The sequence below is a fragment of the Schistocerca serialis genome, chromosome 4 (genome assembly GCF_023864345.2).
Source record: "Schistocerca serialis cubense isolate TAMUIC-IGC-003099 chromosome 4, iqSchSeri2.2, whole genome shotgun sequence".
Classification (NCBI taxonomy): domain Eukaryota; kingdom Metazoa; phylum Arthropoda; class Insecta; order Orthoptera; family Acrididae; genus Schistocerca; species Schistocerca serialis.
In genome coordinates, this window is record NC_064641.1 from 11,591,863 (window position 1) to 11,606,736 (window position 14,874).

Sequence of the window (14,874 nt, forward strand, 5' to 3'; positions counted from 1 at the left end):
AAACAACCCCTGTTTCAGAAAAAAAAAATGTGTTGCATTACTTATTGAACTGCCCTCGTACTTGTTCGCCCGTTTTCCCTTCGGGCTGAGGACGGGGCAGAGGACGTCTCACAAGAGTTTTAACTAGAGCTGATTTACCTGCAGTGCCATATCCGCCTGACGGACCGCTTTCTCATGTGTTAAACTTTGGGTGACTTTTACAGTTGTCTTCCACGAGAGAAATATCCTCTGTTGCACAAGCACATGGTCAAAGTTCTCTCAATGTTTGGTCTCACGTATATTGGTGAGCGCTTTTTCTCTCTTTTAAAACTTGCTAAAACTAAGAACCGTTCATTCCTTGGCGATAAAAATTTGACCAATTCTTTGAGGTTAGCAGTCCCACAGAATATTGTACCAAGCCTAGACAAAATCGTTTCCTCGAAAAAGAAAAACGTGTAAAATGTTAATTGTCATCTTTAACAATGTTGACTGTAAGAATTAAGGAGCTTTATAACCTTAATTCTATTTTAATAAGTTTTCAAACTTGGTCAGTTAAAATTATTACGTACAAAACAGCAAACTAAGGATCCGATTTCTAAACTGTGAAAAGGGATACAAAGAATTGTAGCACGAAGTATAACAAAAAATACTTACTTGTAACCACCAACAGTAACAATGAGACTCTGTATCCCGTACATAAAATTAATTCTAAAAGAGAATATTTTGTTTACGTTAGATCTGACCGCGTGACAGTCCAGCGCAGAGCAGTGCTGTGCGGTCTCACTCGCTCTGCAGCTCTCTCTCTCTCTCTCTCTCTCTCCCTCCCCTCTCCTATGGCGACACTAGCGACAAACGGTGGCGGACGGGGCGTTGAACTACATTGTATTGCGCCCGCTGGGCGCAATTCTTGGATGAGCTTGCTGTAAGTACGAGGTGCATTCAAGTTCTAAGGCCTCCGATTTTTTTTCTCCGGACTGGAAAGAGATAGAAACATGCGCATTGTATTAAAATGAGGCCGCATTCATTGTCAATACGTCCCAGAGATGGCAGCACCGTACGGCAGATGGAATTTTACCGCCAGCGGCGAGAATGAGAACTGTTTTAAGTACTTAAAATGGCGACGTTTTCCTTACTTGAACAGCGTGCAATCATTCGTTTTCTGAATTTGCGCGGTATTAAACCAATTGAAATTCATCGACAGTTGAAGGAGACATGTACTGATGGAGTTATGGATGTGTCGAAAGTGCGTTTGTGGGTGCGACAGTTTAATGAAGGCAGAACATCGTGTGACAAGAAAGCGAAACAACCTCGGGCTCGCACAAGCCGGTCTGACGACACGATCGAGAAAGTGGAGAGAATTGTTTTGGGGGATCGCCGAATGACTGTTGAACAGATCGCCTCCAGAGTTGGCATTTCTGTGGGTTCTGTGCACACAATCCTGCATGACGACCTGAAAATGCGAAAAGTGTCATCCAGGTGGGTGCCACGAATGCTGACGGACAGCCACATGGCTGCCCGTGTGGCACGTTGCCGAGCAATGTTGACGCGCAACGACAGCACGAATGGGACTTTCTTTTCGTCGGTTGTGACAATGGATGAGACGTGGATGCCATTTTTCAATCAGAAACAAATCGCCAGTCAGCTCAACGGAAGCACACAGATTCACCACCACCAAAAAAACTTGGGGTAACCGCCAGTGCTGAATAAATGATGGTGTCCATGTTCTGGGACAGCGAGGGCGTAATCCTTACCCATTGCGTTCCAAAGGGCACTATGGTAACAGATGCATCCTACGAAAATGTTTTGAAGAACAAATTCCTTCCTGCACTGGAACAAAAACGTCCGGGAAGGGCTGCGCGTGTGCTGTTACACCGAGACAACACACCCGCACATCGAGCTAACGTTACACAACAGTTTCTTCGTGATAACAACTTTGAAGTGATTCCTCATGCTCCCTACTCACCTGACCTGGCTCCTAGTGACTTTTGGCTTTTTCCAACAATGAAAGACACTCTCCGTGGCCGCACATTCACCAGCCGTGCTGCTATTGCCTCAGCGATTTTCCAGTGGTCAAAACAGACTCCTAAAGAAACATTCGCCGCTGCCATGGAATCATGGCGTCAGCGTTGTGAAAAATGTGTACGTCGGCAGGACGATTACGTCGAGAAGTAACGCCAGTTTCATAGATTTCGGGTGAGTAGTTAATTAGAAAAAAAAATGGGAGGCCTTAGAACTTAAATGCACCTCGTACTTTGATAATGGCGCAAAAGTCCATACCTTCGAAATCAACGGTCCCGGAGCCGTCCGAGTCGATCTCCTCGATCATCATGTCGAGCTCTTCCTGCGTGATCTTGTCGTCCAGCTCTCGCAGGATCTCCCTCAGGACTCCGGTCGTGATGTAGCCGTTACCTGCAAACAAAAGGACTCTGTGACCTCGGTACACGGCGATGCGTAGAAGCACTGGAAAATGCACTGTGTGTAATTTGATGGACCGTATTGACAGTATTTTCTGCATCAACAAATTTGTTCAGCAAATCGCAGAAACAGCACGTGGCGATGGGTACTTTACATGCCTACCAAGATTTACTACTATAGATCGTCGATGTTTAGGCATCGAACTGTTTAACTAAACGAGTGTGTCCAATAGCAAGTAAACTTCAGAAAATCGCTTGCAAAAACTACTTCTGAAAAGTTGTTTGACATAGAAACATCCCCGGCAAGCCGACTTCGCGCAAAATTCGTCAACTTGCAAAAGTAAGTTCCGTAAGCTTCTTGCTACAAGTACTTGACGAACTGGCCAGCTACTGGAAGTTTTTCTCAAACTTGCAGAAGTTTAGTGTGCTCATTACCGGCAAGAAAATGTCAGTGTCGAAAAGGAGAAGGGCGCAAGGACTGACGGCCCAAAACAGATGTACCACTGCAACCCCTAAACGTATATAATCGACCACCACAATCAAAGAAGCCCGAAATTAATTTACAGATTTCCTTCTTTCACGAGAAGGGGAAGCAGAATGGCAGTAGAGAAGTCTTTAAATTTTGGCTGATTTTTAATTGTAGCATAAGCAAATATGCATTGCGTTTGTAATAAAAGTAATAGGCGAAGAGAAATTAAAAGGCCACATATTAAAGGCCATCTCTTGGTGGTACAAGTTGCCGCGTTTTTGTATCCTGTTATCAAATATTTGATTCCACAATTAACAAAGGATGGTCGAAACTAGCATACTACATTCTCAGAAAGATTTTAGTCTGATCGAATTTCTCTGATTTCGCCAGCACGAGTCGCTGGCATTCTCAAAGGTTCATCCTCCATCAACAGTCTGCCACCGGCGATGGAGCGTGGATCTCTGACAAACTGCTGGCTAAACAGTAGAAAAATCGTTATACACCGTCCGAAAATCGCGAGACAGAAGCCAACAGGCAACACATCAAACTAAATCATTTTCATGTATCTTACACACTGAAGTGCCAAAGACACTGCTATAGACATGCGTATTCAAAGAGAGAGATTTGCAAACAGGCAAAATACGGCATTGCGGTCGGAAACGCCTATATAAGACAAGAAGGGCCTGGCGCAGTTGTTCGATCGGCTACTGCTGTTACAATGGCAGGTTAGATTTAAGTGAGCTTGAACGTGGTGTTATAGTCGGCGCATGTGCGATGGGACACAGCATCTCCCAAGCAGCGATGAAGTGGGGATTTTCCAGTACGACCATTCCACGAGTCTACTGTGAATACCAGGAATCCAGTAAAACATCTAATCTCCGACATCGCTGCGGCCTCAGAAAGAACCTCCAAGAACGGGACCAACGACGACTGAAGAGAATCCTTCAACGTGACAGAATTGCGACCATTCCCCAAATTGTTGAGGATTTCAACACTGGGCCATTAACAAGTGTCAGCTTGCGAGCCGTTTAACGAAACATCATCAATATCGCCATTCCGAGCCGAAGGTCCACTCGAGCACACTTGATGACTGCGCGACACAAAGCTTTACGCCTCGCCTGGGCCCGTCAACACCGACATTGGACTGTTGATGACTGGAAACTTGTTGCCTGGTTGAACAAGTCTCGTTTCAAATTGAATCTAGCGGATGGACGTGTACGGCTACGAAGACATGGAGCCTGCATGTCAGCAAGGGACTGTTCCAGTTGGTGGAGGCTCTGTAATAGTGTGGGGCGTGTGTAATTGAAGTGATATGGGATCCCTGATACGTGTACATAAGACTATGACAGGTGATACGTACTTACGCATCCTGTCCGATTATCTGCATCCATTCATGTCCATTGTACATTCCGATGGACTTGGGCAATTCCAGCAGGACAATGCGACACCCGACACGTCCAGAACTGTTACAGAGTGGCTCCAGGAACACTATCCTGACAAGGGAACCTCCCCATCGCACCCCCCTCAGATTTAGTTATAAGTTGGCACAGTGGATAGGCCTTGAAAAACTGTACACAGATCAATCGAGAAAACAGGAAGAAGTTGTGTGGAACTATGAAAAAATAAGCAAAATATATACAAACTGAGTAGTCCATGTGTATCATAAGCAATATCAAGGATAGCGATAGCTCAAGAGCGCCGTGGTCCCGTGGTTAGCGTGAGCAGCTGCGGAGCGAGAGGCCCTTGGTTCAAGTCGTAGTCTGCCTTCGGCAGTGACACAGTGCGGACCGTGTTGCCTGCCGGCCGCGCTGTGGTGCGCGCGCCTGTTTGTTTACGTCGGAGCAGCTTCGCGTGTGCGGTGTTGTGAGTCTAGAACGAGATGGCACACTCGTACAGAAAAACGACTTTGAAGTTCAGTTTTGCGAACGACTATACACGACCAAAGGCACACGAGATTGAACGTTTCTTCAGAGAAGAGGTAAAAATCGATCCACAGGAAATCGTGGGAATCAATTTATCGCTCGTTTCAAGCGTCGTCTATGTCAAGCTTGTTGACGAGGCTGCTTGCGAAAGACTTCTACAACGATCACCGAACGGGTATCGTTTCTGTCATGCCGATGGGAATGTTGGTGCAGTTACAGTCGATCACGCGGGAATGGGGATCCGCACTATACGAGTCTTCGAACTTCCGTTTGAGGTACCGTCTGAACTTGTTACCGACGCCTTTCGACCATACGGTACAGTTCTATCCCATGTGGCCGAAAAATGGACGAGTTTTACCACGTACCCCGTTTTAAATAGGGGTGAGACAAATACGGATAGAACTGCGCAAGCACGTCCCCTCTTATTTGTACATTGGAGGTTGTCGTGCGATTATAATCTATGATGGGCAACCTCGCACTTGATCGGGGTGCGGGAAAGAAGGTCACGTCCGCTCGGAATGCCTCCAGCGACGTTTAGTGCAAACTCCACGGGATGACGTTCAGGCGCCACAACAGACGACTGTCTTACCATTGACCTTTGTGGAAGCCCTGAGAGGCGACGGGAGGGAGATTTCCGATGGGCACCAGCAGCTGCCCCCTATAGAGAACATGGACACCAACGGACTGGAACCCCGACCACCGGTTCCACCACAGCAGACACAGGACACCACACAAGAGACGCAGCTGACGGCCGCTCCAGGCTCATCCGTGGTGGCTGCCAGTGCTTCCACCGAGAGCGTGATAGGCCAGGCCCAAGACGGAGGATACGCAATCCAAACAGCCGATGCGGAAGCAAGGCAACGGAAACAGCGTTCGCCGAAGAGAAGAAAGAAGCGTCGACTGACTTCTGCTGACGATAGCCATAGTCCCGAGGGGACAGTGGACGACAACGACAGTATCGACCTGAGACCAGTGGATTCAACGGATACCGAGATGACGATGCAGGAACTACACAGCGACGATAACTTGAACTCTCCTTCTGGTGACCGGAAGGCGGAAGTGGAGATGACAACTGTCCGACATCAGAGCGATGACAACGTTACCTCCCATCCTTCGACCAGTTCCGGAAATATGCTGGGGGACTGGGAGCAAGAAATGGACCAACAGGAACAGGATGAAAATACGAACGCGACGTTTGAGGATAGTCCTGGCCAGAGGCCGGGAGGGGTCGGGAAATGTTGACCAACTTTGTGTGTTGAGGAGCGCCGGGGGTGCAGATGGACGCTTAATGACACCGCCCTACAACTGATGAACACAAGCCAAGCGTACCGCATTGCCACGATAAACATTAATGGCATACGGACACCGCTTAAAATTCAAATGCTGAAAGATATGTTACGCGCTGCGGACGTGGATATTGTACTCCTACAAGAAGTGCGTTTCACATCGCCGCCAGAGTTCTACGGTTACGAGGCACATTATTCAGTGCACGATGAAAGTGGATGCGGTGTGGCGATTCTCACCAGGGAAGGAATAGGAGTGGAGGACGTCAGGTCTCTCCCTTCGGCACGTGGCATAGCGATCACTGTCGACGGCGTTCGTTTCATCAATTTATACGCACCATCTGGCTCCACAAAACGAAGAGAAAGGGCGACTTTCTACACCGAAGAGATAGCACCGTTGTTCGTTGGACGCTTTGATAACCATATAGTGGGCGGCGACTTTAATTGTGTCGTCGACAAAAGGGACCAAGTACCTCATTATGTGCCATGCATGGAACTGCGTGCGTTGATTACCGAAATGGCGCTTCTGGATACCTGGGAACTGCAGCACGGTGACAGACCGGGTTATACGTTTGTCACGGGACACTCGGCCAGTAGACTTGATAGAGTGTACGTGACACGAGCTCTACGGACGACGATACTGGATGCCGAAATCTGGCCAGTGGCTTTTACGGATCAGAAGATATGGCGGAGTAAGGGTCACTGGAAAATGAATTGTGCACTTTTACGTGACACTGAATGTCACCGGTCGATAGAGGCGGCCTGGGAGACCTGCGTTCGCCGCCAACGAGCATACACCTCGGTTCTCCAGTGGTGGATTAAATGCGCAAAACCAACGTTACGGAGAACGTTGATACGATACGGGCAGGACAAATCGCAGTGGAACCGCACGACGGCTGATTTTTATTTTACAGCCCTGAGGGAGCTGATGACCCAACAACCATCGCCGGAAAGGCACACGGCCATGCGCAGGATAAAAGCCAAGTTATTACAGCTGACGAGACTAAGAATGGAAGGTATAATGGTCCGGGCGAGATTGGCGGACACAGTTGCTGCCGAAACCCCCTCCATGCACCACGTGGTACGTGAACGCCAACGACGACGCAGGACATTGATCAGGGAACTAATCTCTGAAACTGGCCAGCAAGTTGTGCACCAGCGTGATATTGCGCATGTGTTTACCGACTATTTCCGCCAGTTATATGGACCTGTACATGTGAACCACGAGACACTACATGATGTCATCTCGGAAATGCCAGATAGAGGACCACCACTGGATGCAGAGACTTTCATCACAGCGATAACAGAGGACGAGCTGACAGACGCAATTGCCAGGGGGGCTCCGAACAAGTCCCCAGGACAGGACGGCTTCCCAATTGAATTTTACCGCGCCTTTGCATACCTCATGGGACGGACCTGGATTCAGATGTACAACGAACTCCTGTTACCGAAGACTGAGATACCTGCCGAATTCACGGAGGGTATCATCGTCCCAATACCCAAACCACGCGGTGGCAGAAATCCAGGAGATTATAGACCACTCACTCTCTTGAACTGCGACTATAAGATTTTCGCGCGCATCCCTGGGGGCTCGCCTGCGGTCTTCACTTTCTGATAGACTCCTCATAGATCAAACTTGCCTCAGCGGTAAGAGTAACGTACATACGGCGCTCGGTGACTACCGCGATATCATCGCATTAGCAGCGGCATGCCGAGTGCGTGGGGCGCTCGTCGCTATTGACTTCGATCATGCGTTCGACAGAGTGGATCATACCTTTTTGCGTGCGGTGATGGGCAGATTGGGAATCCCACAGGCCTTCATCCTAGTGATCATGCGACTGTTACACGGCGTACGATCAAAGGTCTCGGTGAATGGGCGGGGCACTGACTACATTGTTATTTCAAGGTCAGTTCGTCAAGGTTGCCCCCTTTCGATATTTTTGTATGCAATGGCTTTGGAACCCTGTCTATATGGTCTTCGAAGACGGTTGGAGGGAGTGCCGTTGCCACAACTGACCTTTCATTGCCGCGCTTATGCTGACGATGTGATGCTGGTGGCACGGACAGGCGAAGAAGTACGTACGGCGTTGGCATGGATACAGCGATACGGGATAGCGGCAGGAAGCGTGCTTAATCTACAAAAATCACGCTGCATGAATGTCGGTCGAGGATTACAACCGGGGGAGGAAGGCCCGCTCATCTTAGTTAAGACCATAAAATGCCTAGGCATTACGTTCCACACGGATGTGCAGCGGACAGCAGCGGATAACTACCGACGCATATTGAAGCTGATGCGGACAATGGTGCTGTTACAGAAATTAAGAGCGTTGGATATGATTCAGAGGGTGACCTATGTTAACGTATACCTAGTACCGAGACTCATCCACGTAGCGCATGTCCTGCCTTTAACGCGCACAATGGCATCACGGACACAAGCAACTTTCGGAACCTACGTGAGTGTCGAACACCTGTTTAAGATCCAATACACAACGCTTACGCTACGATCTGGAGAGGGTGGACTTGGTCTAGTGAACGTATATGAAAAGGCACGGGCGTTATTCGTCAGTACGATTTTCCGACAGTGGCGCGGTCAATTTCGCAATATCTAGGGTGCGTTGGCCGATGTACTAGAGCCCACTTCAATGCTGCCCCCAGTCAATGTGGGCCATATTTCACCGAAGCTGTCACATTTCAAGTATTTTTTTTTTTTTGGAGCTTAGCTATGTCAGAGATTCCTTCCCAACAACACGACTACCGACGACGCGAGACGTATACCAACTCTTACTGCGCCGGTGCCCCAGGAATACCCTGGAAAAGAAGTACCCAGACAAGAACTGGCGACAGATATGACGCGTTATACGGAACGTTTATCTCCCAACGTCGGTACGCTCAACATGGTATGTGGTGATAAATAGGAAGTTCGCAACGAATCAACGGCGGCACGCGATTCATTTGGCAGACACTCCACTATGTTTAGGTTGCGCAACAGTGGACACTGATGAACATCGTTTAGCATGTAGTGGGACGGCTCCAGTGTGGCACTTGGCACAACAGATATTGGCGTTCCTGTTACGCTCCGCCCCTCACACAATTTCATCAGACACACTTTTTTTCCCCCGAGAATCTTATTTCACGGTCCAAAAAACCAATGCAGTGACATGGGTGCGGGGAATGGTGGTGGGCTACGTGTATAACGAATCGGAAAAGGACAAAATTGATTTTTGGCATTTTCTCCTGGATGGACACACGAAGCTGCAACGGCATAAGAAATATAGGCAAGACTTCGCTAATTACTTGCGACTTACATTTACCGACCCGCCGGCCAGATGGGGTGTGACGGGTGAGAGATGAGATAGACGAAGAAGCCGAGATAGACATCGATCACACTTACGGACCCTTAGTTAATTTTGAGAAGACGACCCAGTATTACACCAACGTCTAGAGAACGAGTCGATAGATGGCTCTCTTGCTCTATCGAACGTCGGGTCGTGAGCAGGTGTCGCCCCCGACAAGAATTTCATTTCATTGCTACAGGAGCATGTTTCTTTTGTATTTGTACTATCCGCAATGTCTTCATGTCTTTCATTTGGGCATTTTCAGTTTTATTCATTTCCTTAATTACTTAATTTTCTAATTAGCCACTATTTGTCAACATATGGACTTTGTAGACACTATTTATGCGATAGTACAACAAAATGTATGTCAGCAAAGGTGGTAAGCCTGACATAGGATACAAAAATAAAATAAAGAAAAAAGGATGGATAGAGTGTCTGCCATGTAACCAGGAGATCAAAAAACCCCGAGTGAAAATTTTAATTTTTTGTTTTCAGACAGTTATTATCTGTCAGTCCGTCCGTCCGATGCGAGGTAACTGCGCCGTAGTATGCGGACGCTACACCTAAACAAACATCGAAACATACGACGTCAGTCGACTACAGCGCACGGAAGGGAGAGTGTTGCTGCTAACGAGGATCCCTCCCTGGCTGGCAGTTGACTGTTCGCTACTTTGGACGAGAGTGCATTAAATACGTGAGGTGTATTCAGTGGGCAATATGAATCCAGCAAATATAGCTCGCGACTTCAATAACAATCGCACGGTTTTGCGGTGCGGTAGCAAAACACAGGCGCTAAACTTATTACAATGAACAGAGACGTCAATAAACGAACGGACAGGTCATAGCTTTGCGAAAATTAAGAATGTAAACTTTTCGCTCGAGCGAAGACTTGAACCTAGGACCTCTCGTTCCACAGCTGCTCACGCTAACCACGGGACCACGGCGCGCCTGAGGTCAGACTGTCCTTCATGTTGCCTATCTTGCACATGGACTACTCAGTTTGTATTTTTGCTTATTTTTTTTCATAGTTCCACACAACTTCTTCGTGTTTTCTCGATTGATCTGTGTTCAGTGTTTCAAGGCCTATCGACTGTGCCAACTTATAACTAAATCTGAGGGGGGTGCGATGGGGAGGTTCCCTTGTGAGAGCGGCGCGGGGTAGCCGCGCGGTCTTGGGCGCCTTGTCACGGTCCGTGTGGCGCCCCCCGTCGTAAGATCGGGTCCTCCGTCGGGTATGGTTGTGTGTGTTGTCCTTAGCGTAAGTTAGTTTAAGTTAGATGAAGTAGTGCGTAAGCTTAGGGACCGATGACCTCAGCAGGGTGGTCCCATAAGCACTTACTACAGATTTCCAAATTTTTTACTCTTCTGAGTTTAAACACTTCCACTGGCCACCAAACCCCCCAGACATGAACATTATTGAGCATATCTGAGATGCCTTGCAGCGTGCTGTTCAGAAGAGATCTCCATTCCCTCGAACTTTTGCGGGTTTATGTACAGCCCTGCAGGATTCATGGTGTTTATTCCCTCCAGTACTACTTCAGACATTAGTCGAGTCCATGCCATATCGAGTTGCGGCACTTCTGCCTGCTTTCTGGGGCCCTACACGATTTTAGGCATTTGTACCAGTTTAATTGGCTCCTCAGTGTACATACAATGGATTTCGTAATTGATTTACTTAAAGTCTAATGTAACAAACAACAAGTCACTTTTGTCTGACTTCCGCACAATATTTCAGTAATTAATTGAAGGGCTTATTTCAATAGTGGTACAAGTCCATTACCTCCACGTTTCTGCCTATAATGCTTCTGAAATTAATGATCCAAACAAACAGAAAGAAAGGTTCATCTCCAGCAGGAAGCCATATGCTCGAATATTTCTGGTATGTCAACTGCAGGTGTTTCAGCGCTCGTTTAACTTTAGGACTCTGTATCTCAAAATGAACAAAAATGGTCTTGTACCACTATTGAAGTAAGCTCTTCAATTGTCCCTTTGTGTTGAATTTGAATGCAGTCTTTGAACACAGTGTCTGCACATCGAAAATAAACTAGGTTGATTCCTGAGGGTGGGCGCGCCGTTGCGGTGCACAACTCACCCTCCTTGTCGTACAGGCGGAATGCCTCCCGCAGCTCCTCTTGCATCGCCTCCGCGTCCTCCTCAACCAGGAACCTGGCCGCCAGGATGACGAACTCGTCAAAGCCCAGCTGGCCCAAGCCTGCAACCACAGGAGGGGTCACTCTAGCTGAGGAGAGACCAGCAAATCATGCAGCCGCGCGTGTGTGTGTGTGTGTTACTGGAATGTAAACATTGGTGAAAATTACCGAACTATCAGTTTAATAAGTCACAGCTGCAAAATACTAACGCGAATTCTTTACTGACGAATGGAAAAACTGATAGAAGCGGACCTCGGGGAAGATCAGTTTGGATACCGTAGAAATGTTGGAACACGTGAGGCAATACTAACCTCACGACTTATCTTAGAAGAAAGATTAAGAAAAGGCAAACCTACGTTTCTAGCATTTGTAGACTTAGAGAAAGCTTTTGACAACGTTAACTGGAATACTCTCTTTCAAATTCTGAAGGTGGCAGGTGTAAAATACAGGGAGCGAAAGGCTATTTACAATTTGTACAGAAACCAGATGGCAGTTATAAGAGTCGAGGGACGTGAAAGGGAAGCAGTAGTTTGGAAAGGAGTGAGACAGGGTTGTAGCCTCTCCCCGATGTTATTCAATCTGTATATTGAGCAAGCAGTAAAGGAAACAAAAGAAAAATTCGGAGTAGGTATTAAAATCCATGGAGAAGAAATAAAAACTTTGAGGTTCGCCGATGACATTGTAATTCTGTCAGAGACAGCAAAGGACTTGGAAGAGCAGTTGAACGGAATGGACAGTGTCTTGAAAGGAGGATATAAGATGAACATCAACAAAAGAAAAACGAGGATAATGGAATGTAGTCAAATTAAATCGGGTGATGCTGAGGGAATTAGATTAGGAAATGAGACACTTGAAGTAGTAAAGGAGTTTTGCTATTTAGGGAGTAAAATAACTGATGATGGTCGAAGTAGAGAGGATATAAAATGTAGACTGGCAATGGCAAGGAAATCGTTTCTGAAGAAGAGAAATTTGTTAACATCGAGTATAGATTTAAGTGTCAGGAAGTCGTTTCTGAAAGTATTTGTATGGAGTGTAGCCATGTATGGAAGTGAAACATGGACAATAACCAGTTTGGACAAGATGAGAATAGAAGCTTTCGAAATGTGGTGCTACAGAAGAATGCTGAAGATAAGGTGGGTAGATCACGTAACTAATGAGGAGGTATTGAATAGGATTGGGGAGAAGAGAAGTTTCTGGCACAACTTGACTAGAAGAAGGGCTCGGTTGGTAGGACATGTTTTGAGGCATGAAGGGATCACAAATTTAGCATTGGAGGGCAGCGTGAAGGGTAAAAGTCGTAGAGGGAGACCAAGAGATGAATACACTAAGCAGATTCAGAAGGATGTAGGTTGCAGTAGGTACTGGGAGATGAAGAAGCTTGCACAGGATAGAGTAGCATGGAGAGCTGCATCAAACCAGTCTCAGGACTGAAGACCACAACAACAACAACAAACATTGGTTGGCTAGCGGGTAAGCAGGGGTGATGCTACAGATACGAAGAGCTGAGGGTCATTTCTCGGTCGGTTCTGCGATTTTATTGAGAGTTACTTTTTGCTTCTTTCACCTGAGGCCATGGTTTCTTAGTGCGAAAAATCTGATTCCTCTGTGTTTCGGAGTCCACGTTTAATTTTATGTTTCCACGTAACTAACTATATACTCTTTATCGACTAGATTTGCTATTTACAGAATAAGATTTTCACTCTGCAGCGGAGTGTGCGCTGATATGAAACTTCCTGGCAGATTAAAACTGTGTGCCCGGACCGAGACTCAAACTCGGGAGCTTTGCCTTTCGCGGGCAAGTGCTCTACCAACTGACCTATCCACGCACGACACACACCCCGTCCTCATAGCTTTACTTCTGCCAGTACCTCGTCTCCTACCTTCCAAACTTTACAGAACCTCGCAGAACATCCCCCACGCTGTGGCTAAGCCATGTCTCCGCAATATTCTGTCTTTCAGGAGTGCTAGTTCTGCAAGGTTTGCAGGAGAGCTTCTGTAAAGTTTGGAAGGTAGGAGACGAGGTACTGGCAGAAGTAAAGCTGTGAGGACGGGCCGTGGGTCGTGCTTGGGTAGCTCAGTTGGTGGAGCACTTGCCTGCGAAAGGCAAAGGTCCCGAGTTCGAGTCCGGCACACAGTTTTAATGTGCCAGGAAGTTTCATAGATTTGCTATTATTCCTACCTTTCTCACCTCAAAGTGATTTCCTGAATTACCATCCTCGACGAAACATCCGTACCCAAAGACTAGAAAGTTGCACAGGTCACACCAATATTCAAGAAAGGCATTATGAGTAATCCACTAAGTTACAAGCCCATATCATTAACGTCGACATGGAGCAGGCTTTTAGAACATATATTGCGTTCGAACATTATGAATTACCTCGAAGAGAACGGTCTATTGAGACATAGTCACACGGATTTACAAAACATTGTTCCTGCGAAACACAAGTATCTCTTTACTCACACAAACTTTTGAGTGCTATCGACAAGGGATTTCAAATTGATTCCGTATTTCTAGATTTCCAGAAGACTTTGGACACTGTACTCAGCGGCTTGTAATCAAATTGCGTGCTTATGAAATATCATCTCAGTTATGCTACTGGATTCCTGATTTCCTGTCAGAGAGGTCACAGTTAGTAGTAACGGGCGGACAATCGTAAAACAGGAGTCATATCTGGCGTTCCCCGAGCTAGTGTTGTAGGCCCTGTGCTGTTCCTTATTTATGTAAACGATTTAGGGTACAAATGGTTCTGAGCACTATGGGACTTAACATCTGTGGCCATCAGTCCCCTAGGACTTACAACTACTTAAACCTAACTAACCTAAGGACATCACACACATCCATGTCCGAGGCTGGATTCGAACCTGCGACGGTAGTAGTCGGGCGGTTCCGGACTGAAGCGCGTAGAACTGCTCGGCCACTGCGGCCGGCTAGTGTGAGGTCATCCACATCAGTCCTAAAAGCAATCCGTTGACCTTCCGTTATTATTATGAAGGTGGTGCGACGGAGTATCTGCCGGGCACTTATGTGTCCTTCTTTCCTCGTAATTCAGTTTTTGCATTACATCTCGAAGTATCATTTTCCTTAGAAATATCGCACTCATCTGCCCCTCGTAATATTGTCGTATTTCATGGAAGATGCCTTCATTTAGAATGTTGTACATGTAAACAATTTTTAACGTTGAACTGTAATATCATAATTGTCTGGAAAAATCCTTCCGGAAATTTCGACGGAGATGTGTAACTTAAGACTGCGTCCCCATGAGCAACAGTGACTTATATTTATCGTAAGTATTATATGTCATTTCACTTTCTGACCTCCCTC

The 14,874-nt window shown here is 46.9% G+C and overlaps 1 protein-coding gene across 1 annotated transcript in view; it reads right to left on the reverse strand.

Annotated features, from left to right (window-relative positions):
* Positions 1–14,874, reverse strand: part of LOC126473709 (troponin C, isoallergen Bla g 6.0101-like) — a 90,167-nt gene that overhangs the window by 38,383 nt on the left and 36,910 nt on the right. Inside the window, exons 4-5 of the mRNA XM_050100951.1 lie at positions 11,495–11,614; positions 2,257–2,388 (exon numbers count right to left, since the gene is read on the reverse strand). Of these exons, the coding sequence (XP_049956908.1) occupies positions 2,257–2,388; positions 11,495–11,614 (252 nt within the window). The remainder of the gene's footprint in view (positions 1–2,256; positions 2,389–11,494; positions 11,615–14,874) is intronic.